Genomic DNA, 26069 nt, shown 5'->3' with positions numbered 1-26069 from the left:
TGGCCCATGCCGTCTTAGTCCCTTCTTACCATTCCCGGTGGGCGGAGGGAACGCCACCTTGGCTTTTCTTCCCGTGGACTTTGGGTCTTTGACAGCTTCTGTCAGTAGTTATGTAGTGCAGTGAGCTGATAGGGAAGGTCCCAGTGGGGACTTTGCCCCAGGCAGGGCATGCTCTGATTTCTCTGGGTCAGCCCTGCTTGGCCTGTGACAGGCCTATGCCTGTGAGTGACCCCCCCAACAGTTGCCTTAAGTGCTGGGGGGATCACACCTCAAGGAGCGTTGCTGGATCTGGAAGAACTTTAGGACTCACACCCAGAAGAGGGGCATTCACCCCAGGGCTCTCCTGATGGAGTCTGCTGTCTGCCTACCTTCTGAACCGTCTACCCAGGCCACACCATGCACTGCGCCCCACTGGCACCCTTTGCTGGTGTCGGTGCCAAAGAAGAAGGTGAAGAAGCACTCACCAGTGCCAAGCAAGAAGGCCCAAGGGTCATTTGATATAGGGACCAGACCTGTTCGCCAGCCTTCTCGGGAGCAGCACACGTGTGCCTCCGCAGCTGGGGCTCCTAGGCTTCTTGAAGGTCCATCATAAACTCTGTGTGCAGTATCGGTCCCACCATCCTGTCTGCACTGTTGTCATCCCAAACCTAGACACAGAGTCTGCACCTACTCCTTGGCTGTCTCTGATGCCTCAGGACCAGGTTAAGGCTCCTCAAGAGGGCAAACCAGCTGTTCAGGCCCTCTCCGCTCCAGTATCGCAGGTTGCTGGACAACCACACTGTTAGTCACCCAAACTCGCCCCCTGGCTGTCAAGACATTCCCCAGTGCCAAGTTGATGCTACCCATGTTATGACCAACACTGTTCATCCATCTGCATCTAGAGGTCCGTCTTGGTCACCAGCACCGTGGGACTGCTCCCCTCATGTTACTGGTCTCTGCAGCACCATTCCCCCACCTTCCCCACCGACACCGATCCCCTGAGCATCCAATGCACCAAGACTTGTCGCTATCTTTAGTCAAGGTGCACCAGGCTGCCATTTCTGCTTCAGGGCAGGTCAGTCTTTGCCCATCCTCTGATTCATGAAAGATTTGGTGTACCTGTACCTGCACATCTGAGACCCGCTTCCGCCAAGGGGCTCAAGTGTGATGCTGTTAACCCCTAGCTTCCTGCTTTCTCCTGCTCCTTTCTTGGAAAGCGTCCTCTTGGTTGTCCTAACATTGGTATGGCAGGTATCCAAGATCAGGGTACTTATCTCAAGTCACCCTCTCCAGTCTTGTACAAGGAAGAGGTCCAGCTGTACCCACATAGAGCTTTTCTGCCCACGGTTGTTTCCCAGGTCCACAGAGGCCAGGACGTCTACGTGCTGGTCCTTTGTTCGAAGCCACGTGCAACAGATGAGGAGTGCCTGTTGCATGCGCTTGACATCAGGCAGGCGTTCTGCAAGTCAGCACAGCTATTGCTGCGGTCACAGACAAGATGAAGGGCTACCAGGTGTCAGCCCAGAGAATTTCATCTTGGATCACAGCTTGCATCCGTCATTGTCAGTAGCTGGCAAAAGCGCCCTGCCAGCAATTGTGACATCTCATTCCACTAGAGCGGAGGAGTCTTTGCTGGCCTTGGCTCAGGTGCTGATCCAAGAGGTGGAATCATAGAATCCTATAACGCTAGAACTGGAAGGGACCTCGAGTCATTGAGTCCAGTCCCCTGCCCTCATGGCAGGACCAATCATGGTCAATCATCCCTGATAGGTGTCTGTCTGACCTGCCCTTGAATATCTGCAGAGATGGAGATTCCACAACCCCCCTAGGCAATTTACTCCAGTGTTTAAGCCCCCTGACAGGCAGGAAGTTTCTCCTAATGTCCAACCTCAACCTCCCTTGCTGCAGTTTAAGCATGGCTCCAGCCTACAAAAGTGGCTAAAGGACAGAAGGCTATAAGAAAGGCAACACATCTCTCCGAAGAATTTAATTTTTCACAGGCAGTTCTTCAGAGGAATTTGAAGAAGCCCAATGGTCAAATCAGAGCACCTTTTTTTACTTGGGATCTAAATTCTCTCTGACAATACTTACTTGAGTGCTTCCTTAGCTTGCTATATATGCCACAGGCTTGCTGTCCCTTTGAGGAGAGCTGGGCCCAGCCTGACCTGCGACAGATAAGCTATCTCTTAGCTGAAACTGTTCAGCTAAGGATCAGGTATTAGCAAAACCAGCACATAGGCCAGTTGGGGAGAAAGCTGCCGGGAGCAGCAAGGTGCATCCAGGAGACCTTGGGAAAAGCCGTAGGTGGCAGGTTGACTCCTGGAGCAAGCCGTGGCACAGGGTGCGCCTCTAAGGCAAATGGCCTGCAAGAGTGGAAGCCCGTAGGGATTAGAGAGGCTCCTGCAGAAGATCCCAGTGTAAGGAGGAAGGGCAGCTGCTGTGCTGTACTAGTTTTATGTGGAAAAAATCTATCTGAAGCCCTGGGGAAAAGGGCGTGAACCAGATTTTGGGCGTAGTGTCAGGCCTTCCCAGGCTGGAGAAACAGGCCAGTAATCTACACTGTATAGTCAGGGTGGTACTGAGCTGTGCAGCGCAATCCGACAAGGAGAGGAGGTTACTCCACTGAGACAAACCTTGATGTTGATGGAACATTTAACTAATGCTGCATAATAATAACTGGTATTCACATGTAAGTGGAGAGGATATCTCCTCTATGTTATAGCCATCTACAGTTCATTAGGGTCTGGGCCTCGGCAGCAGCAATGAGACAATAGAGTATTTATTAGAAACTCTCTTGTCTTCATCCTCTTATACGCGTGTAACAAAAGCCCCAAGCAAACTGCTTTTCTTCTTTGTTGTGCCTGAAGAAGAGTTTTGTCTGCCGTCCGCAGATAATAGTTATCCCCGTGGTCAGTGCAATAGTGTAAGTTCATCTCAATCATAATGCTTGCTTTGCTAAAGCATCTGTCCCAGAAAGGCATCCAGTCCTGATATGAAGGCTCCAATACTTCCCTCTGTTAAAAAGATGTGCCCTGCTTCGACTTCGAATTTGTACCTCGTTGGCTTTCAGCCACTGGTTTTTATTCCACTTTTCTCAGCTAAATCATAGAATCCTAGAACACTAGGACTGGAAGGGACCTCGAGAGGTTATTAAATCCAGTCCCCTGCCCTCATGGCAGGACCTAGCGCCATCTAGACCATCCCTGATGGATGTCCCTCTAACCTGCTCTTAGATATCTCCAGAGATGGAGATTCCACAGTCTCCCGAGGCAACTTATTCCAGGCTACATCTAGACTGGCATGATTTTCCGGAAATGCTTTTAACTGAAAAGTTTTTCCGTTAAAAGCATTTTCAGAAAAGAGCGCCTAGATTGGCACGGACGCTTTGGCACAAAAGCGCTTTTTGCGGAAAAGCGTCTGTGCCAATCTAGATGCGCTTTTCTGCAAAAAAAGCCCCGATCACCATTTTTGTGGAAAACAAATCTGGGCTGTCTACACTGGCCCTTTTGCGGGGCTGCACACGTGCCAGGGGGCGGGACCACCCATACGCAGCGTGCCCAGTGCTGGTGCCACCCATGCGCTGCACTCCCGGGGCCGGCGCCGCTCCTGTGCTGCACACCCAGAAGCCGGCATCACCCATGTGCTGCGCGCCTGGGGCTGGTGCTGCTCCTGCGCCACGTGCCAGGGTTGGGGATGCTCATACGCCGCACGCCCATGGCCAGCACAGCCCATGCACTGCACGCCTGGGGGCGTGGCTGCCCATGTGCTGTGTGCCCCAGGCTGGCACCACCCCTGTGCCACGCTCCTAGGGGCCAGCACTGCCCATACGCTGCGTGCCCGGTGCCGGCACAGCCCTTGTGCTCTGCACCTGCGGGTGGGGCCGCCCATACACTCTGTGCCCAGGGCCGGGGGCCGCCCATACTCCGCATGCCCGGTGCCGGCACAGCCCTTGTGCTCTGCACCTGCGGGTGGGGCCGCCCATACACTCTGTGCCCAGGGCCGGGGGCCGCCCATACTCCGCATGCCCGGTGCCGGCACAGCCCTTGTGCTCTGCACCTGCGGGTGGGGCCGCCCATACGCTCTGTGCCCAGGGCCGGGGGCCGCCCATACTCCGCATGCCCGGTGCCGGCACAGCCCTTGTGCTCTGCACCTGCGGGTGGGGCCGCCCATACACTCTGTGCCCAGGGCCGGGGGCCGCCCATACTCCGCATGCCCGGTGCCGGCGCCACCCATGCGCCGCGCTTCTGGGGCCAGCACTGCACTTGTGCCGCACACCCAGGAGCCGGCAGCACCCATATGCTGCACGCCTGGGGCCGGCGCCGCTCATACACCGTGCACCCGGGGGTGGGGCCACCCATGTGCTGCACGCCTGGGGCCGGCGCCGCTCCTTGCCATGCGCCCGGGGCCGGCCCCGCTCATACGCCGTGCACCCGGGGGTGGGGCCACCCATACGCTGCATGCCCAGGGGACGGCACGGCCCATGCACCACGTGCCAGGGGGCGGAGCTGGCCCCGATTACTTGGCGGGCGCACAGAAATGGCCCGGCGGGCACCATGGCGCTTGTGGGCACCGCATTGGGGACCACTGATCTAAACTCTCGTGGAGAGTAGCATAACGAGTACCAGAGGCCACCTGCTGAAGCGAGACTAATTCACATTAGAAATAAGGCAGAATATTCAACTATGAAGAAGTCTAACCAGTGGAACCAACTACTCAAGGCCATGCTGGACTCTCTGTCTTCTGAGGTCTTCAAACCAAGACTCCATGCCTTTCTGGAAGATGCTTCTGGCATTCTCGAGATCAGATTGGATAATCTAATTGTCAGTCTGTGAGAAGCCCTGCCCCAGGAACTGGGGCATGCAAGGATGAATGGAAAATCCTCAGGCCAGGTACAGGAGAGGCGGGAGAATTGATGGGGACTTGGAACACTGGCAGGAGCATTTCCTACATCAGAACGGCCAGACTGGGTCAGACCAAAGGCCCATCCAGCCCAGTGTCCTGTCTGCCCACAGTGGCCAATGCCAGGTGTCTCAGAGGGAGTGATCCGAACAGGTGATCCTCACGCGATCCCTCCCTTGTCTCCCACTTCCAGAGAAACAGAGGCTCGGGACCCCATCCCTACCCATCCTGGCTAATAGCCATCGATGGACCCAACCTCCATGAATCTGTCCTCCGGGGTGACAGTGGCTTCGTCATGTGCTGTATGCTGCTTTTTCTCCAGGCTGATGCCTGAAGTGTTTCCTGTGTGACAGTGGTTGGGCCACTCACTGGAGTTTTTCCTAGGCACTGAGAGTTTCTCCTGAGTTTTCCCTGGAGATGAGGCCTTGCTTGTGGATAGGTACATTGGCGCGTGGAGGAGCTGCCTTCTTTATGTGGCCTGATTCCTTCTCCTTCCAGTCTCCTACTGCTGGCCTTACCTCTCCCTGTGTTTTATTCCTCTCCAGAACATCAGCAGTGAGCCCTTGCGATTGGACTATCGGACCCTGGCGGCTTTGCCCACAAACAACTTCCCAAGAGTCACCCGTGCTGTAAGTGATGGGGCCTCACTGAGACTCCTCTCCTCTCCTCTCCTCTCCCTTCCCTTCCCTTCCCTTCCCTTCCCTTCCCTCTCTTCTCCCCTCTCCTCTTCCCCTCTCCCTTCCCCTTCCCTCCCCATCTCTCCTCTCCCTTCACTTCCCCTCCCCTCTCCCCTCTTCCCCTCCCCTCCTCTCTCCTCCCCTCCCCTCCCCTCTCTTCTCCCCTCTTCCCCTCCCCTCCTCTCCTCTTCGCCTCCTCTCCCCATCTCCCCTCCCCTCCCCTCCCCTCCCCATCTCTCCTCTCCCTTCACTTCCCCTCCCCTCTCCCCTCTTCCCCTCCCCTCCTCTCCTCTCTCCTCCCCTCTCTCTCTCTTCCCCTCCCCCCCCTCTCTTCTCCCCTCTTCCCCTCCCCTCCTCTCCTCTTCCCCTCCCCTCCCCATCTCTCCCCTCTCCTCCCCTCCCATCCCCATCTCTCCTCTTCCTTCCCTTCCCCTCCCCTCCTCTCCTCTCTCCTCCCCTCTCCTCTTCCCCTCTCCCCTCCCCTCCCCTCTCTTCTCCCCTCTTCCCCTCCCCTCCCCATCTCCCCTCCCCTTCCCTCCCCTCTCTTCTCCCCCCTTCCCCCCTCTTCTCCCCTCTCCCCCCTCTCCCCTCTCCTCCTCTCCCCTCCTCTCCCCTCCCTCTCTCCTCTCCCTCCCCTCCCCTCCCCTCCCCATCTCTCCCCTCCCTTCCCTCCCCTCCCCTCCCCATCTCTCTCTCTTCCCTTCCCTTCCCCTCTCCTCTCTCCTCTCCTCTTCCCCCCCTCCCCTCTCTTCTGCCATCGTCTCCTGCTCTCCTCTCCCCTCTTCCCCTCCCCTCTCCTCCCCTCCCCGCCCCTCCCCTTCGCCTGCTGGCCCATCATCCTGGGCCCCACATCTCACCCCATCACTCTGTCACTTTTAGACCCTGCCTCCCTTCCTGTTCACTTTCTCACAGCACCCATTCGCCACTTCCCCGCTCATTCCTCCATTGCATTCCCCAGGATCATCCCGAGACTCTGCCTCCCCCTTGCTTCCCCTGCCATTCCCCTGGCCCTGCAGGGAAGAATGGAACGTGACTTAGCAGCTGGAGTCCAGGGCAAGCTGCCCCCTTGGGAGCAGCTGTCTCTCCTGCCCCCACCCACCCCGGAGGTGCCTTGTGAAGGACTGCTTCAGTCGGGGAGTTTCTGGGGGCTGAGGAATGCAGGGCTGCACAAGCTGCTATTTTGAAATGTGAGGAGGCGGCAGCAGCATCTATAAATGTCTCATTTCAGACAGAGGAGCAGCTGATGCCCATGTTCATGTCCCTCCAGCTGTCCGGCGCCCAACCCTGTGCATACTCCGATACAGAAAAGACGGAGTGGGGGGGGCTGCAAGTGACGGGGGGCTGCGAAGTGGAGTTGGCCTCTGGCAGATAGGCTGAGCTCAGGACCAGGGCAGCTGGCAAGGAAGTACACTGGTAATCCATCAGCTTCTTTGCCATCTGACAGTCAAGTTTAATGAAGGCGACTATGACTGTTCCTTGTTCTCACAACAGCGTTAGCTCCTGTTTCTTGCTATGTCCGATTCTTCCCGCTGGTCGCCCTTCTGTCTCATCAAGCCATGTCTGCCATCTGATCGTCTCATGTCAGAGGCAGCATGAGCCCTGGTCTAGCCTGTATGGCCTCCTTTAGTCCTGGCGGTGTTTGATTCTTTCTCATTAGCTCCAGCTGGCCCTCAGAGAGCCTTTGAGCCACTCTCACTGGAGTGGCATGACTCAGAGAAAGCTAGCTCTGGAGTGTCTGTGCCTGTCTAGCCGAACACGTCTCGGAGAGCTCAGGTCCTTCGGGTGGGGCGGAAGGAAGGAAGGCCCAGCTCCCTTCGGAAACACTTTCTCACACTGCTGAGCAGTGGTCGGACGGCACAGAGCTGCTGCAGGGCTCTGATCTGGGTCCTGGAGAGGATTCCCCTTGGGAGCTCCTGAACATGTGGCCCCAGGCAAGAGGTGAGAATTTAAGCCTAGCTTGTTGTGTATGGTATCAGGGATTTACTGCGAGTAGCGTGCTTTGTATCTGTATGGGATACATTTAAAAGCCAGCTTTGATTCTGGATTGTACACAGGACGGTGTCTGGTCCGCTGTTCGTTAGACCCATGTGTGGTCGCTCTCTCTGAGATGTGTCTGCGTAGTGCCCTGGGCATAGAGTCCCCGGGCACCGACCTCAGCTTTCTTGTCGAGTCACTGATTCAGAGACTGGAAGGGACTAGCATGGAGAACCCTGGAGTGACACTCACTCACCCTCTCCCCAGGACTGGATTCAGTTTGAAGGGAGCCCAGGGCTGGTCTCGTTTTGAGAGCCTCGCTTTGCAGAGTCAGTGTCTTTCCTTTTTTGCTTTCCCACTCCCCCTGCCCAGTGCCGAAGACTCGTTTGTTCAGGTCCCTCGACTGTGTCAGTTCCGCGCCTGTTGGAAAGCTGGGTGAACGTTCAAACAGCCCCTTTGAACTCTGGCACAGGACTGGGGGTGATGCTCTGGTTTGACGTATCTAATCACGTGGACAAATGAGATGTATTTTGCGGGTGTCAAAGGAGTTTCAGGCTGGGTGCCCTGGAGCTGCTCCGAGTGAAGCCAGGCAGGACTTTAGCATATCATGACTCCCCACAGGGCAACCTTGCACCATAGAAAGCAGCTTCTTCAGCTTGCACGTCTCCTGGGTCTGACCTCAGAAAGCTCAGCCCTCTATATACCCTGGGAGCCCTCCTGGGCAGGACACTGGGGAAGCCTTGCACACCCCCAGAGGGCCCTGCACCCGCCTCCACAGTCAGCAGCAACTGACAGCCAGCATACAGCACAGAAGATTATTCGTCGACGGGACCGCAGAGGAGATCAGACTTTGTTAGCCCAGAAAGCAGGAACATTCAGCAAAGCCCATATTGGGGGGATCCAGGGCCTCCCAAAATAAGAGACGGACGAGTTTCCACCAGCCCATCTGATCTCCCTTGTAATTTCTCTGGCTTTGTCTCTTTCCTGGGCAAACCAACACCTGATCTCTTTCCTCCTAGCACCTTGTGGGGGGTGGGGCAAGCCATCATCAGAGCGGCCGGGCGGGGTCAGAGCAATGGCCCATCCAGCCCAGGGTCCGGTCTGCCCACAGTGGCCAGTGCCAGGTGCCCAGAGGGAGGGAACAGAACAGGGAACCCTCACCTGATCCCTCCCCTCACCCATTCCCTGCTACTGACAGAGGCCAGGACACCCACCCTGCCCTGCCTGGCTAACAGCCACTGATGCATTTATCTAGTTCTGCTTTCAATCCGCGTAGCATTTTCTGAATTCTGTTGCAGGGTGTTGGCCATTTTCTGCGTGGGTGATACTCACATCTGCCCTCTAGAGACCTCTTCAGCAGTCATGCGCCCGTATACCAACACCCAGCTACTTGAGCAATACATAAGGGAAACTGAGGCACATACAGAGTTCAGAGGAAACATTAAGAACGTTCCCACTGTATCACAGGAGACCCCTCAAAATCTAAGACCCCAGGCTGCTGTGCCTAAAGCCCCAGTGTTAATTCGTATTGGCCTCACACCAACATTGCCTCAAGCCCGTTAGCTCCAGTTTGAGGCAGAGGCGTCTTTTGGAAAGACCCAGGCTAGATTACACCACCATATTCCGAGGTCGATTACTGCAGTGTTCGAGTACCCATTGGATCTGAGCTGGGTTATGCTGACAGAAGAGGATTAGGGCCCAGAGCGATGGATCAGGACAGATGATGACTGCATCAGTCCTGTGTCTGCACTGGGGGGAGGAGCGTGTTTTCCCATCTCTCGGGGGGCAGGACTGGGTCTATGGCACTATGTTAACAGAACCTTAGTTACTCAGTGGGAGGAAGAAGAGGCAGAAGCTGGGAGTCCACCCCAGAAGACCCTGCAGCATCCCTGGAGATGAGGCTGACACCCAGAGAGACTCAGGAGCTAGCGGTGTCATTGAGCCAAAGCAGGGCTTCTGAGGCATGCTGTGGGCCAGTGCCCTCCTCACCTTCAGGGTTGGCCCTCCCGGCCCCACACTACACAAGAGGGATTGTGCTCTCCTTCTCCCTGCGGCAGAGTGGCCAACCCATTAAATGAAGAGAGCCAGTGGTGGAAAAAATGCAAAGAGCTGCACCCAAATTGTTGAGTGAAAGAAAAGGGGGAGGGGGAGACACTGTCCTTTTAAAAACCATGGGCAGGCTATTTGGCCACATCAGGCTCCCGTCGCCTGCCGCCATTTTGCCACATGGACAGCTCCCCTGCACCGGGCCCAGGCCGATTGTAGGGGCACATGGGTGACTTTGCGAGCTGCACTTTCGGGGTGAAGAGCCGCATGCGGGTTGGCCACCCTGCCCTGTGGGTGGGATTAGCAGGACCTGTTGTCGCCTGCACCGTGGGGTCTGTGCTCATGTAGCATCTCTGGTTTCCTCCCCGGCCTTAGAGAACGGGCAGGGAGAATGCTGCGGCAGACCTTAGTGCCACGAGGCAATGCTGCCATGGGGTAAGAGGAAAGGTCCTCCCCTGGACTGAGAACTGGTTAAAAGACAGGAAACAAAGGGCAGGAATGAATGGTCGGTTTTCAGAGTGGAGAGGGGTAACTAGTGGGGCCCCCAGGGGTTCATACTGGAGAGGGAACAGGGTGATGCTGGGAGAGGAGGGGGGAGGAGTGGGTGTCAGGAGAAGAGAGGGCATGAGGAAGGCGGGAGTTAGAGCAAGCCATGTGTGAGGGCCCAGAGGGGCATGAGGAGAACTGGGGCAGAGCGTGGTGGGCGTGGGGGACAGGTGTTGGACGGGCAGGGGCTGTGAGGGAAGGGGGAGGCACCAGGAGGGTGCAGGGCTAAGGGAAGGTGCAGGTGCCAGGGGATGGTGGGAGTGAAGCAGAAGGGCAGACACAGGAAGGAGAGGGGAGGGACGGGCACCAGAGGGCAGAGGAGAGAGCAGGGCAGGTGGGTAGAGGGAGGTGTTAAGAGAGGGGCTAGAGGAGGGGGAAGGGAACAGCAGGTGCAGGGGTCAGAGAGGATGGGGACTTTCCAGTCGTGGAACTTGTATGGTCTCTATATTTATCCCGGAGCGGGGCATGAGGGGAACCCGGGCCCACCCTCTTTCCAGGGCCCTAAGGTGGGGGATGTCCACTCTCCCCTCATCTGGCTGATGGGGCTAGACACCTCAACTCATCAGCCCGCAGGCGAGCCTCCTTCCGCCCACCCTGGGCTGTTTCCTCACCCCGCTCACCAGGTCACTCCTTCGGCCCCTTCTCCTCGGCCCGGTGACTCCTTGCCCGTCTCTCTTCCCATTCCCCCCGGTCAGGTTGGCCCTCCCTCTTTTGTAGGCCTCCCACTGCCCCCCTCACCGGTCCTCCTGCGCTTGTGCCAGCATCTCAGAGACTCATAGACTTTAAGGTCAGAAGGGACCATTCTGATCATCTAGTCTGACCCCCTGCACAGTGCAGGCCACAGAATCTCACCCACCCCTCCCAGAATAATCCTCTCACCTAGATCTCAGATATTGAAGCCTTCAAATACTTTGAAGACCCCAAGATGCAGAGAATCCTCCAGCTGTGATCTGTGCCCCATGCTACAGAGGAAGGCGAAAAACCTCCAGGGCCTCTGCCAATCTACCCTGGAGGAAAATTCCTTCCCCACCCCAAATATGGCGATCAGCTAAACCCTGAGCATGTGGGAAGACTCATCAGCCAGACACCCAGAAAGTTCTCTATAGTAACTCCTATCATCCCTCCATTGACCTATTCCCACTGATAATGAATGGACAATTAGTTACCAAGATCCTGTTATCTCATCAAACCATCCCCTTCATAAACCCATCTAGTTTAATCTTGAAACCAGATAGATCTTTTGCCCCCACGACTTCCCTTGGAAGGCTCCCGTGTTCGCTTCCCCGCAGGCCTCTCCCGGCCTGCTCTCTATCGCGCCTGCGCCGGCGTTCTCGAGCTACCTCCCGAGATGCCCCCGTCCACCGCACTGCTCACTCCTCCCTCGCCCTCACAGGCCTCTCCCGACCTGCTCTGTATCGCGCCTGCGCCGGCGTTCCTCGAGCTACCTCCCGAGATGCCCCCGTCCACCGCGCTGCTCACTCCTCCCCTGCCCTCGCAGGCCTCTCCCGACCTGCTCTGTATCGCGCCTGTGCCGGCGTTCTCGAGCTCCCTCCCGAGATGCCCCTGTCCACCGCGCTGCTCACTCCTCCCCCGCCCTCGCAGGCCTCTCCTGACCTGCTCTCTATCGCGCCTGCGCCGGCGTTCCTCGAGCTCCCTCCCGAGATGCCTCCGTCCACGGCGCTGCTCACTCCTCCCTCGCCCTCACAGGCCTCTCCCGACCTGCTCTCTATCGCGCCGGCGCCGGCGTTCCTCGAGCTCCCTCCCGAGATGCCCCCGTCCACCGCGCTGCTCACTCCTCCCCCGCCCTCGCAGGCCTCTCCCGACCTGCTCTCTATCGCGCCTGTGCCGGCGTTCCTCGAGCTACCTCCCGAGATGCCCCCGTCCACCGCGCTGCTCACTCCTCCCCCGCCCTCGCAGGCCTCTCCCGACCTGCTCTCTATCGCGCCTGTGCCGGCGTTCTCGAGCTCCCTCCCGAGATGCCCCCGTCCACCGCGCTGCTCACTCCTCCCCCGCCCTCGCAGGCCTCTCCTGACCTGCTCTCTATCGCGCCTGCGCCGGCGTTCCTCGAGCTCCCTCCCGAGATGCCTCCGTCCACCGCGCTGCTCACTCCTCCCTCGCCCTCACAGGCCTCTCCCGACCTGCTCTCTATCGCGCCGGCGCCGGCGTTCCTCGAGCTCCCTCCCGAGATGCCCCCGTCCACCGCGCTGCTCACTCCTCCCCCGCCCTCGCAGGCCTCTCCCGACCTGCTCTCTATCGCGCCTGCGCCGGCGTTCCTCGAGCTCCCTCCCGAGATGCCCCCGCTAGTGTCCACCGTGCTGCTCACTCCTCCCCCGCCCTCGCAGGCCTCTCCCGACCTGCTCTGTATCGCGCCTGTGCCGGCGTTCCTCGAGCTACCTCCCGAGATGCCCCCGTCCACCGCGCTGCTCACTCCTCCCCTGCCCTCGCAGGCCTCTCCCGACCTGCTCTCTATCGCGCCGGCGCCGGCGTTCCTCGAGCTCCCTCCCGAGATGCCCCCGTCCACCGCGCTGCTCACTCCTCCCCCGCCCTCACAGGCTTCTCCCGACCTGCTCTCTATCGCGCCTGCGCCGGCGTTCCTCGAGCTCCCTCCCGAGATGCCCCCGTCCACCGCGCTGCTCACTCCTCCCTCGCCCTCACAGGCCTCTCCCGACCTGCTCTCTATCGCGCCTGCGCCGGCGTTCCTCGAGCTCCCTCCCGAGATGCCCCCGTCCACCGCGCTGCTCACTCCTCCCCCGCCCTCACAGGCCTCTCCCGACCTGCTCTCTATCGCGCCTGCGCCGGCGTTCCTCGAGCTCCCTCCCGAGATGCCCCCGTCCACCGCGCTGCTCACTCCTCCCCCGCCCTCACAGGCCTCTCCCGACCTGCTCTCTATCGCGCCTACGCCGGCGTTCCTCGAGCTCCCTCCCGAGATGCCCCCGTCCACCGCGCTGCTCACTCCTCCCCCGCCCTCACAGGCCTCTCCCGACCTGCTCTCTATCGCGCCTGCGCCGGCGTTCCTCGAGCTCCCTCCCGAGATGCCCCCGTCCACCGCGCTGCTCACTCCTCCACCGCCCTCGTAGGCCTCTCCCGACCTGCTCTCTATCGCGCCTGCGCCGGCGTTCCTCGAGCTACCTCCCGAGATGCCCCCGCTAGTGTCCACCGCGCTGCTCACTCCTCCCCCGCCCTCACAGGCTTCTCCCAACCTGCTCTCTATCGCGCCTGCGCCGGCGTTCCTCGAGCTCCCTCCCGAGATGCCCCCGTCCACCGCACTGCTCACTCCTCCCCCGCCCTCGCAGGCCTCTCCCGACCTGCTCTCTATTGCGCCTGCGCCGGCGTTCCTCGAGCTCCCTCCCGAGATGCCCCCGTCCACCGCGCTGCTCACTCCTCCACCGCCCTCACAGGCCTCTCCCGACCTGCTCTCTATCGCGCCTACGCCGGCGTTCCTCGAGCTACCTCCCGAGATGCCTCCGCTAGTGTCCACCGCGCTGCTCACTCCTCCCCCGCCCTCACAGGCCTCTCCTTACCTGCTTCTCACTGCACATGCACCGGCGCTCCCGGGATTCTCTCTGGGGGCACCTGCGCTTGCGTCCGTCACCCCGCCGTCCGCCTGGCATGTTCTGGCCACCACCGCTTCTTCTCTTGCCAGGGGGAGGTCAGTCAGTCGCCGCCTGCCTCTGTGGACTGGTTTGGGGCTGTGCGGGGTTTCCTCACATCGTCACAGTGCGCAAGACAAAACCTGCTCTGCTCATGGATGGAAAATCTTAGAGGGACACTGGATATGATAAAGGTCTATAAAATCATGACTGGTGTGTGGAGAAGTGAATAAGCTATTTACTCCTTCCCGTAACACAAAAATTAGGGGTCACCAAATGAAGTTAATAGGTAGCAGGTTTAAAACAAACAAAAGGAAATACTTCTTCACACAACACGCAGTCAACCTGTGGAACTCCTTGCCAGTGGATGTTGTGAAATCCAAGACTATACCAGGGTTCCAAAAAGAGCTAGATAAATTCATGGAGGTTTGGTCCAGGCTGGGTAGGACGACGTCCTTGGCCTCTGTTTGTCAGGGGCTGGGAATGGGAGACAGTGGAGGGGTCACACGATGATTTCCTGTTCCCTCTCTGGGGCATTTGGGCAGGCAGGACACTGGGCTGCATGGACCTTTGGGCTGACCCCGTCTGGCCGCTCTGACGTTCTGAAGTATTTGTCTATAGCTAGACTGCAAGTCTCCCAGTAGAGGTGCAGCTTAGATGGGCAAAAGATTCTTTTGCCAGTGTAGTTTGTCGGCTCCCTGAGCGACACGGTGTCCCCATAAAAGGGCTGTTTTCTGTGACAGTTTCTTCTGCACAGGCCTGTTTTGGCAGCACCAAGTCTGTTAGGGGTAGGATTTTTTTGTCTTGCTCCCCCAGAGCTCAGTGTCTGGAAACCTGAGAGGAGCATCGTTCTCTCTCACGGCCTCAGCATGAGATGGGGTGGGCGGGAGCTGGGAGGACCTGAGTGCCAGGAATTTCTGGACTCTTCAGCCTCCCAGCTGCCATGTGAGACCCCCACCTCCCCTTCCCTGAGGGCTATTTTGGGGAGTGTCACTGACACGGGCCGCAGGCTGATTGGAGCACAAAGGATCTCCCTGCGCTTAGCCTGCTTCTGGACGGAGGGCGTTGGAGAGGTTGGCTCTGTGACTGGCTCTGCTTCCCGGGAAAAGGCTCGCTGCCCACCAGGAGCATGTGCCACTGAGAGCCTGGCCTCTGCTGTGTAGAGGAGGAAGGTCAGTGCTTCCAGTTGCACTGTCAGGAAGAGTGTGAGTGTGAAATCCGGTGCCTTGATGGAGTCAACAGCAGCCTTTTAATGCCCCCTGACAGGCCTGACTCTGGTGGGTCTAGGGGCGTTTGTGCTGCCTTTCAATGGGGAAGAATTTGAGCTGTTTTCATGGGCACTGTAGTGAGGCGGGTGTTAGCCTGCTGGAGGGTGGGGAGCTGTTTTCGTGGGCACTGTAGTGAGGCGGGTGTTAGCCTGCGGGAGGGTGGGGAGCTGTTTTCGTGGGCGCTGTAGTGAGGCGGGTGTTAGCCTGCTGGAGGGTGGGGAGCTGTTTTCGTGGGCACTGTAGTGAGGCGGGTGTTAGCCTGCGGGAGGATGGGGAGCTGTTTTCGTGGGCACTGTAGTGAGGTGGGTGTTAGCCTGCTGGAGGGTGGGGAGCTGTTTTCGTGGGCACTGTAGTGAGGCGGGTGTTAGCCTGCGGGAGGGTGGGGAGCTGTTTTCGTGGGCACTGTAGTGAGGCGGGTGTTAGCCTGCGGGAGGGTGGGGAGCTGTTTTCGTGGGCACTGTAGTGAGGCGGGTGTTAGCCTGCGGGAGGGTGGGGAGCTGTTTTCGTGGGCACTGTAGTGAGGCGGGTGTTAGCCTGCTGGAGGGTGGGGAGCTGTTTTCGTGGGCACTGTAGTCAGGCGGGTGTTAGCCTGCGGGAGGGTGGGGAGCTGTTTTCGTGGGCACTGTAGTGAGGCGGGTGTTAGCCTGCAGGAGGATGGGGAGCTGTTTTCGTGAGCACTGTAGTGAGGCGGGTGTTAGCCTGCTGGAGGGTGGGGAGCTGTTTTCGTGGGCACTGTAGGGAGGCGGGTGTTAGCCTGCTGGAGGGTGGGGAGCTGTTTTCGTGGGCGCTGTAGGGAGGCGGGTGTTAGCCTGCTGGAGGGTGGGGAGCTGTTTTCGTGGGCGCTGTAGGGAGGCGGGTGTTAGCCTGATGGAGGATGGGGAGCTGTTTTCGTGGGCACTGTAGTGAGGCGGGTGTTAGCCTGTGGGAGGATGGGGAGCTGTTTTCGTGGGCACTGTAGTGAGGCGGGTGTTAGCCTGCGGGAGGGTGGGGAGCTGTTTTCGTGGGCACTGTAGTGAGGCGGGTGTTAGCCTGCGGGAGGGTGGGGAGCTGTTTTCGTGGGCACTGTAGTCAGGCGGGTGATAGCCTGTGGGAGGGTGGGGAGCTGTTTTCGTGGGCACTGTAGTGAGGCGGGTGTTAGCCTGCGGGAGGGTGGGGAGCTGTTTTCGTGGGCACTGTAGTGAGGCGGGTGTTAGCCTGCTGGAGGGTGGGGAGCTGTTTTCGTGGGCACTGTAGTGAGGCGGGTGTTAGCCTGCGGGAGGATGGGGAGCTGTTTTCGTGGGCACTGTAGTGAGGCGGGTGTTAGCCTGCGGGAGGGTGGGGAGCTGTTTTCGTGGGCACTGTAGTGAGGCGGGTGTTAGCCTGCGGGAGGGTGGGGAGCTGTTTTCATGGGCACTGTAGTGAGGCGGGTGTTAGCCTGCGGGAGGATGGGGAGCTGTTTTCGTGGGCACTGTAGTGAGGCGGGTGTTAGCCTGTGGGAGGGTGGGGAGCTGTTTTCGTGGGCACTGTAGTCAGGCGGGTGTTAGCCTGCGGGAGGGTGGGGAGCTGTTTTCGTGGGCACTGTAGTGGGGCGGGTGTTAGCCTGCGGGAGGGTGGGGAGCTGTTTTCGTGGGCACTGTAGTGAGGCGGGTGTTAGCCTGCTGGAGGGTGGGGAGCTGTTTTCGTGGGCACTGTAGTGAGGCGGGTGTTAGCCTGCGGGAGGATGGGGAGCTGTTTTCGTGGGCACTGTAGTGAGGCGGGTGTTAGCCTGCGGGAGGGTGGGGAGCTGTTTTCGTGGGCACTGTAGTCAGGCGGGTGTTAGCCTGCGGGAGGGTGGGGAGCTGTTTTCGTGGGCACTGTAGTGAGGCGGGTGTTAGCCTGCTGGAGGGTGGGGAGCTGTTTTCGTGGGCACTGTAGTCAGGCGGGTGTTAGCCTGTGGGAGGGTGGGGAGCTGTTTTCGTGGGCACTGTAGTGAGGCGGGTGTTAGCCTGCGGGAGGATGGGGAGCTGTTTTCGTGGGCACTGTAGTGAGGCGGGTGTTAGCCTGCTGGAGGGTGGGGAGCTGTTTTCGTGGGCACTGTAGGGAGGCGGGTGTTAGCCTGCTGGAGGGTGGGGAGCTGTTTTCGTGGGCGCTGTAGGGAGGCGGGTGTTAGCCTGATGGAGGATGGGGAGCTGTTTTCGTGGGCACTGTAGTGAGGCGGGTGTTAGCCTGTGGGAGGATGGGGAGCTGTTTTCGTGGGCACTGTAGTGAGGCGGGTGTTAGCCTGCGGGAGGGTGGGGAGCTGTTTTCGTGGGCACTGTAGTGAGGCGGGTGTTAGCCTGCGGGAGGGTGGGGAGCTGTTTTCGTGGGCACTGTAGTGAGGCGGGTGTTAGCCTGCGGGAGGGTGGGGAGCTGTTTTCGTGGGCACTGTAGTGAGGCGGGTGTTAGCCTGTGGGAGGGTGGGGAGCTGTTTTCGTGGGCACTGTAGTGAGGCGGGTGTTAGCCTGTGGGAGGATGGGGAGCTGTTTTCGTGGGCACTGTAGTGAGGCGGGTGTTAGCCTGCGGGAGGATGGGGAGCTGTTTTCGTGGGCACTGTAGTGAGGCGGGTGTTAGCCTGCGGGAGGGTGGGGAGCTGTTTTCGTGGGCACTGTAGTGAGGCGGGTGTTAGCCTGCGGGAGGGTGGGGAGCTGTTTTCGTGGGCACTGTAGTGAGGCGGGTGTTAGCCTGCTGGAGGGTGGGGAGCTGTTTTCGTGGGCACTGTAGTCAGGCGGGTGTTAGCCTGTGGGAGGGTGGGGAGCTGTTTTCGTGGGCACTGTAGTGAGGCGGGTGTTAGCCTGCGGGAGGATGGGGAGCTGTTTTCGTGGGCACTGTAGTGAGGCGGGTGTTAGCCTGTGGGAGGGTGGGGAGCTGTTTTCGTGGGCACTGTAGTGAGGCGGGTGTTAGCCTGTGGGAGAATGGGGAGCTGTTTTCGTGGGCACTGTAGTGAGGCGGGTGTTAGCCTGCGGGAGGGTGGGGAGCTGTTTTCGTGGGCACTGTGGAAGATTTTAACCCTGTGCAGAGATGGTGGAGGGTGCACTGGCTATTCCCTCACCCGTTCTGCCTGGAGGCCTTACCTTTTCCAGCGCTGTGCAGTGCAGCTGGAGGGTGTGGCTGTTGGTGCCTGCAGGCTCGGTGTGCGTTGCCGGGTGGAGTGGTGTGCTCAGTGTGTCCAGGAAGTGTGCTGGTGGCAGGTGGCACAGATGAACAGAGAGCTCCGCTCCTGGGATCCCATGGGGAAGGCCTTGCCAGGAGGCATGTGCATTTTGCCCTCCTCCATTCCCATTGGGCCTGAGGCTCAGCAGACAGGTGTGCAGGAGCTCTCCTGTCCCCGGTGCTAGAGCAATGGTGGCAGCGGCTGGCAGCCTCCTCTTCCTCCCGCTGGCTGGTCTTTCTGCCTGTGTCTGACTCTCTTCTTTCCCTCTCAGCTCGTTCCGTGGGATCGAGCCCTCTCTGGAATGGAGCCTTTCTGCGCTGGGCGGCCTCTGCCCGGGGCTCTGGGCAGCCGGGATTCAGAGCCTGACCCGACTACAGGCCTGAGCAGCAATGCCACTAGCACAGCCCAGGACACGGCATCACCCAGCAAGCACGCCGAAAGGGCAGCGCTGGTCCTGCTCCCCACGCAGGAGCCTGTGGGCTGCCCCCTGGCCCAGGACCAGCTGCCAAAGCCGCAGGAGCCAGAGCAGGAGAGTATGGTCGACTCTCAGCCAATCCTCTTCAGGGAGAACCCCTTTGTGGTGGCTAACCGAAGAGGGAAAGCAGCAGGCAAGGCCTGTCTGGGGGGCCCGCCCCTCGGCTATGGCCAGGGAGGAATTCTGAAGACCAACCTTTACTCCAAGGCAAGCAGCCTGCAGCCTCTTGTGTGTAGCATGCAGCCCCCCACTAACCCCGGTGTCCTACTAAACCGTGAGCACGCCCTGCCCGGGGCTGGCCCCACGAACAGCGTCCTGCCACGTGCTGTGTGGGCTCTTGCAGCAGACGCCCTCCCGCGTTCGTGTGTGAGCACTGGGGCTGGGTCGCTGCCAGCAGGCAGGGCCCCGTGTCCCTGGCGTGGGAATGGCCATGCCCCTGTGTTGCACGCTGTGCTGGGGTGGGGGGGCAGCGACGCAGAGGTGGGGGTAACTGTGCCTCTGGCTGTGCTGGGGAGTGACCAGGCTCATGTGCCCTGTGCCGCTGGCTGTGCTGGAAGGGGGCAGTGACACGAGGGGTGGGGGTGGCAGTGCCCTGTGCCGGGGGGCAGTACCAGAGGGGGCGGGCAGCAGCATCCCATGCCGGGGGGGGCAGTACCAGAGGGGGTGGGTGGCAGTGCCCCGTGCCAGGGGGGCAGTACCAGAGGAGAAGGTCGGGGGGCAGTACCAGAGGGGGCGGGCAGCAGCATCCCGTGCTGGGGGGGGCAGTACCAGAGGGGGTGGGTGGCAGTGCCCCGTGCCGGGGGGGCAGTACCAGAGGAGAAGGTCGGGGAGCAGTACCAGAGGTGCTGAGGGGCAGTGCCCCGTGCCGGGGGAGGGGGCAGTACCGGGGGGTGGGGGGCAGCGCCCCATGCCGGGGAGGGGGCAGTACCAGAGGTGCTGAGGGGCAGTGCCCCGTGCCGGTGGAGGGGGCAGTACCGGGGGGTGGGGGGCAGCGCCCTGTGCCGGGGGAGGGGGCAGTACCGGGGGGTGGGGGGCAGCGCCCCGTGCCGGGGAGGGGGCAGTACCAGAGGTGCTGAGGGGCAGTGCCCCGTGCCGGTGGAGGGGGCAGTACCGGGGGGTGTGGGGCAGCGCCCTGTGCCGGGGGAGGGGGCAGTACCCGGGGGTGGGGGGCAGCGCCCCGTGCCGGGGGAGGGGGCAGTACCGGGGGGTGGGGGGCAGCGCCCCGTGCCGGGGGAGGGGGCAGTACCGGGGGGTGGGGGGCAGCGCCCCGTGCCGGGGGAGGGGGCAGTACCGGGGGGTGGGGGGCAGCGCCCCGTGCCGGGGGAGGGGGCAGTACCCGGGGGTGGGGGGCAGCGCCCCGTGCCGGGGGAGGGGGCAGTACCGGGGGGTGGGGGGCAGCGCCCCGTGCCGGGGGAGGGGGCAGTACCGGGGGGTGGGGGGCAGCGCCCCGTGCCGGGGGAGGGGGCAGCACCGGGGGGTGGGGGGCAGCGCCCCGTGCCGGGGGAGGGGGCAGCACCGGGGGGTGGGGGGCAGTACCTGGGGGTGGGGGGCAGCGCCCCGTGCCGGGGGAGGGGGCAGTACCGGGGGGTGGGGGGCAGCGCCCCGTGCCGGGGGGGGGCAGGGGGGGGGGCAGCGCCCCGTGCCGGGGAAGGGGCAGTACCGGGGGGTGGGGGGCAGCGCCCCGTGCCGGGGGAGGGGCAGTGCCTGCGCAGGCATCGTCTCTGGAAAGGCCCCAGAGAGCGCGGTCGGAGGGCGCCGGTGCCCTTGTGCTCCCGTCTGTGCTGTGGTTTGGACACGGCGGGGGGTGGCGCAGGATGGAGCCTGTTTCCCGTGTCCGCGTCTCACTCGTACCACGGCCCGCGGGTCGCATCCAGCCGCCAGCCCCTCCCCTCCCCTCTCCTCTGCCGCCCAGGGGACGAGCGGGGAAGCGCCGCCTGCTCTGGAGCTCCTGGCGCTGCGTTCGGGGGCGGGAGTGGATATGAGGGAGGGTTGGCTGGGAGGGAGAGGGGTCAGGTGGGCTGCAGGGGGCAGAGTGCGGGGGGGCGTCGGGAGGCAGTCCGTCTCTGGCTGTCTGGGGACGCACAGCCTCCCTTAGCCTCCCTAGTCAGCGCTTCGTGCCATTTCCAAACCCTCAGGCCAAACGTTTCTCTCCCCAGCTTCAGCTCTCGTCTACACTCCCGTGCAGTTGCTGCCTGTGCCCACAGAGGGAGTCTCCCATCCACACAGGCCCCCAGCTGTAGAACTGTCCCTCTGGCCGAGCGCGCTCTGCGCTAGTGGGTAGGGGTAGGGTGGGGCTCTGGCCTGTGGCCTTCATTTGCTGGAGGGGAACAGGCCTCTAGCTCAGCTATGGAATGAATAGAGGCTGGTGCCATGCAGGGAGACAGCCTTGCCACAGCATCTGGTTGTGTGTCCGCCGCGCTGGCTGTGCTTTCCGGCTGGATTGCAGCTGTTCCTGGCCTCCTGGGCTAGTCCTCCTCCTCCACCGTGTAGTGCCTGCTGCTGGCACCAGTCCAGATGCCAACTCTGCTTCCCTGCTGCATGGCCCCTTCCCCTGGTCCCAGTGCCAGGTCAGGTGCACAGGCTGCAGTGTGCAGTAACTGCATGGATTTCTCTGTGTTTTCAGGCTCCAGCAGGCGAGTCAGGCCCTGGGAGCTCCAGGTGCGATGCCTCTTACTCACCAAGCAGCCAACAGGTGAGTCCCTCACACCCCGGCGTGGCAGTGTGGGGCGGTGTAGGGGTATCTCACGGGCAAGGAGGTGGCAGTATGGGTGGGTGGGACAAGATACCAACTTCTGCCCTTTGATTTAGACTGATATAGAATCAACATGGCCCACGTGACATGGATTACCAGCTGGTTAACTAATAGGTCTCAAAACGGAACTGGGGAATCGTCACTGAGCAGAGCTCGTGCAGGGATCGATTCTTAGCCCAGGGCTATTTAACATTTTTATCCTCATTGACTTGAAAGAAAACAGGAAGTCCTCTTTGATACAGACACAAAATTGGGGGAGATGGAGATGACAGATCCTTGATGCAGAACCATGTGGACTTGATTGGTAAACTGAGCATGAGCTCAGAACACGTATTTGAATGTGGCTAAATGTAAATGTTTACATCTAGGAACAAAGAATGTGCCCTTATTTATAGGAAGGGGGACGCAGTGACTCTGAGTCATGGTGGCTAATCAGCTGAACATGAGCTCCCGTGCCAAGAGCTAATACGATCCCGAGATCCATAAACAGGGAAATCTCAAATAGGAGCCTCTATATACACCTCTATATTTGGCACTTGTATGGCTACTGCTGGAATCCTGTGTCCCATTCTGGTGTCCACAGAAGAGCCACACAAATTATTAAAGGGTAACAAAAAAAGGCCCTACAGAGGTAGATGCAAAAAGCCCCATCTCTTTAACTTAGAAAAATGCTCCCGCAGCAGCTCTGCAGTTTCAATGTCTTAGGAGCCGAGGCCTGCACCCCTGGCTCTTACTCCATTTAAACTGCAGAGCCGCAGCTTATTGACTAACTGTGTACTCGATAGAAATCGTATCGAGTACCCGATTGGTCATTTACTCAGTATTTAACATCACTCCATCCATGCATAGGAATAGTCTCCAGCCCATTCGTTCTGCACCAGGACTGGACAGAGATATTTACATCTTCTGCTGCTGGTGCACGTGCACCTAGCACCTCGGGGTCAGAGTCCTTTGGCCAAGGATTTTAACTGAGAGAGTGTCCTCGTGCCCCAACCAAGGGCATAACGGGTGACACAGCCCCAGTCCTGGCTCATCACCGCTTCAGAGCATCTCTGCTCACTGTGTGCTTTGTTCACTGGTTTGTAAATAGATGTGTTCTGAGCAGTTAGGGTATGTCTACACTACAAAGTTAGTTCGAACTAACGGACGTTAGTTCGAATTCACTTTGATAGGCGCTACACTAGCGCTCCGTTAGTTCGAACTTAATTTGAACTAGCGGAGCGCTTAGTTCGAACTAGGAAAACCTCATTTTACGAGGATTAAGCCTAGTTCGAACTAGCTAGTTCGAATTAAGGGGTGTGTAGCCCCTTAATTCGAACTAGTGGGAGGCTAGCCCTCCTCAGGTTTCCCTGGTGGCCACTCTGGCCAACACCAGGGAAACTCGTCTGCCCCCCTCCCGGCCCCGGACCCCTTAAAGGGACACGGGCTGGCTACGGTGCCCATGCCAGGTGCAAGCCTGCCAGCACCCAGCCAGCAGACACTGCACCTGGCACGGCTCGAGCCACCCACCCGATGCCCCCCAGCCCTCCCCCTCTTCCCGGGACCAGGCTGGCGGCTCCCGGGAGCTTGCCCGGGACCGCAAGAGGCGGACACCCGCCTGGGCTAGTACAGACATCATGGACCTCGTCCACGATCTCCGCACTAGGCACAGGAAAGTGGCCGGCTAGGGCAGGAGAGCTGCCAGCCTGGCCACCCTGGAGCAGGTTGGCATGAAAATCAAGGGGGTCCACTGAGACCCCCGACCCTGAGCCCTGAGCTTACAATGGCCGTCCTGGGTCAGACCAAAGGTCCATCTAGCCCAGTAGCCTGTCTGCCGACAGCGGCCAACCCTAGGGACCCTGGAGGGGATGGACCGAAGACAGTGACCAAGCCATTTGTCTCGTGCCATCCCTCTCCAGCCTTCCACAAACTTTGGGCAGGGACACCACTCTTACCCCCTGGCTAATACCACTCCATGGACCCAACCTCCATGACTTTATCTCACTTCCCTTTAAACTCTGTTCTAGTTCTAGCCTTCACAGCCTCCTGCAGCAAGGAGTTCCACAGGTTGACTCTTTGCTTTGTGAAGAAGAACTTTCTGTAACTAGTTTGAAGCCTGCTACCCATTCCTTTCCTTTGGTGTCCTCTAGTCCTTCTTTATGGGAACTAATGAAGAACTTTTCTGTATGCACCCTCTCCACCCAACTCCTGCTTTTAGAGACCTCTATCCTATCCCCCCTCTGTCTCCTCTTTTCTAAACTGAACAGTCCCAGTCTCTTTAGCCTCTCTTCATATGGGACCTCTTCCAAACCTCTGATCATTTTAGTTGCCCTCCCCTCTCCCAGCCTCTCTCTTCCCCTCTCACCTCCTTTTCCCAGTCTCCCCCAGTTTTGTTCAATAAAGACAGATTCCATTTTGGAAGACACGTTATCTTTATTTTGTACATCAAGAAGGGGGGCTAGGGAATGGTAAGTGGAAGGAGGTGAGGGAGGAATGGGGCACGAGCCCCCGATGGGGAAGACTGAGCTGGCTCTGCGGGCTTCTGGGGGTGGAAGCTCTCCTGCAGCCCCCCCAATTGTCCCCTCTCCCCAGATGGCAGCCTGCGGTAAGTGCAGCCGGTCTGATGGCCAAGTGGTGTGATGTGCCCAGTGTGGGTACTCCGGGCAATCCAAGCCAGGACTGCTTTGCAAGCGGGGCACCCCTAAGAACTGTCTGTCCGGGGTGGGGATCGGGTCCCTTTAAGCACAGCCCTCGGCTAGCCTGAGACAGCATCTCCACGCTCTAAGTCCTCCTCTGATGCCCTGCTGGCACTGCTTCCGGCCATCCTTAACCCCAGTTCAGGGTCCACTTAATGTGGACATGCTAGTTCGAATTAGCAAAACGCTAATTCGAACTAGCTTTTTAGTCTGGATCCGTTAGTTCGAATTAGCTTAGTTCGAATTAACTAATTCGAACTAAGTTAGTTCAAATTAACGTTGTAGTGTAGACGTACCCTTAGAGATTAGAGTTAGTTTCCTCATTTTCTTCTTACCAAGAAGGGTCTTATGAGTATTCCAGTGTGGGTACATACGCTCTTCATATGCCTGAGACCAGCAGATTTTTGCCAGCAGTTTCTGTTGGCTTAGGCCTGCACCCCTCTTCCCTTTCTATTCTCAACCAAGGGTGTAAGGCAAGGGTGGGCAGTAATTGTTAATGGGGAGCCACCCCACAATTTTGGCAAGTGTTCAAGGGCCGCACATCTATGGAGGGTCTGGGACAGATGTTGAATGCAGAATCATAGAATACTAGAACTTGAAGGGACCTCAAGAGATCATCAAGTCCAGGCTCCTGCCCTCACAGCAGGACCAAGCACCATGTAGATCATCCCTGATAGGTGTCTGTCCAACCAGCCCTTAAATATCTCCACAGATGGGGATTCCACAACCTCCCTGGGCAATTTATTCCAGTGTTTAACCACCCTGACAGGCAGGAACTTTTTCCTAATGTCCAACCTGAACCTCCCTTGCTGCAGTTTAAGCCCCTTGCTTCTTGTCCTGTCCTCAGAGGCCAAGATGAACAAGTTTTCCTCCCTCCTCCTTGTGACACCCTTTTAGATATGTGAAGACTGCTATCGTGTCCCCCCTCGATCTTCTCTTTTCTAAACTAAACAAGCCCAGTTTTTTCAGCCTTCCTTCATAGGTCATGTTCTCTAGACCTTTAATCATTCTTGTTGCTCTTCCCTGGACCCTCTCCAATTTCTCCACATCTTTCTTGAAATGCGGTGCCCAGAACTGGACACAATATCTTAACTGAGGCCTAACTAGCACAGAGTAGAGAGGAAGAATGACTTTGTGTCTTGCTCACAACACACCTGTTAATGCATCCCAGAAACATATTTGCTTTTTTTGCAACAGCATCACTCTGCTGACTCATATTCAGCTTGTGGTCCACTGTGACCCCTAGATCCCTTTCTGCCATGCTCCTTCTCAGACAGTCGCTTCCCATTCTGAATGGCTGTGTCTACACTGTACCCCTTTTCCGGAAAAGGGATGCAAATGAGACAAGTCGGAATTGCAAACGAAGCGCGGGATTTAAATTTTCCCTGCTTCATTTGTATAAACATGGCTGCCGCTTTTTTACGGCTCGGGGCTTTGCTGGCAAAAAGCACCAGTCTAGACGGGGATCTTTCGGAAAATAAAGCCTTTTCCAAAAGGTCCCTTATTCCTTCTCAGGAGAGAAGACCGATGTGGAGGAGAGACCTGAAAATAGCGTCTTATGACGGGCTAATTGGCTAGTTTGTATATAGGCATCTAAGATCCTGATTTGACCTTGCCTTCCAGTTTTGCCCTGACCCTCCTTTCTCCCTGCCATTGTAGCCCACACTCCCTCCCATTTCTGACCCATCTCCCAGGTCTCCATGTTCTCCACTTTCCTGTGAGCTTTGCTCACCTGTCCCCGTCAAACCTAGTTTAAAGCCCTCCTCACTAGGGTAGCCATTCTGTGTCCAAATAGGGTCTTCCCCCTCTTCGAAAGGTGAACACCATCCCTGCTTAGCAGTCCTTCCTGGAATAGTATCCCATGGTCGAGGAAGCCAAAGCCCTCCTGGCGACACCATCTTCACAGCCAGGCAGTCACCTCCAGGATGCACCTGTCTCTGCCCGGGCCCCTACCTTCGACAGGAAGGATCGAAGAGAATACCACCTCTGCTCCAAACTCCTTCACCCGTACCCCCACAGCCCTGTAGTCACTCTTGGTCC

General features: G+C 58.9%; 1 protein-coding gene across 45 annotated transcripts in view; it reads left to right on the top strand.

Moving 5' to 3' along the window:
• The window catches only part of SCRIB (scribble planar cell polarity protein), a 263350-nt gene that overhangs the window by 161270 nt on the left and 76011 nt on the right, over nt 1-26069 (top strand). For 29 of the 45 annotated variants that reach the window (XM_075919866.2, XM_089776049.1, XM_089776052.1 and 26 more), the window contains 3 exons: nt 5424-5507; nt 18399-18809; nt 21226-21294. In XM_075919866.2, coding sequence (XP_075775981.2) covers nt 5424-5507; nt 18399-18809; nt 21226-21294 — 564 coding nt within the window. The remainder of the gene's footprint in view (nt 1-5423; nt 5508-18398; nt 18810-21225; nt 21295-26069) is intronic. The other 16 variants (XM_089776068.1, XM_075919889.2, XM_089776074.1 and 13 more) reach the window with 3 other exon arrangements.

Source organism: Pelodiscus sinensis, chromosome 2 (genome assembly GCF_052426305.1).
Source record: "Pelodiscus sinensis isolate ZL-2025 chromosome 2, ASM5242630v1, whole genome shotgun sequence".
Taxonomy (NCBI): domain Eukaryota; kingdom Metazoa; phylum Chordata; order Testudines; family Trionychidae; genus Pelodiscus; species Pelodiscus sinensis.
Note: the sequence above shows the minus strand (reverse complement) of the source record. Positions and strands in the feature narration are given on the sequence as shown.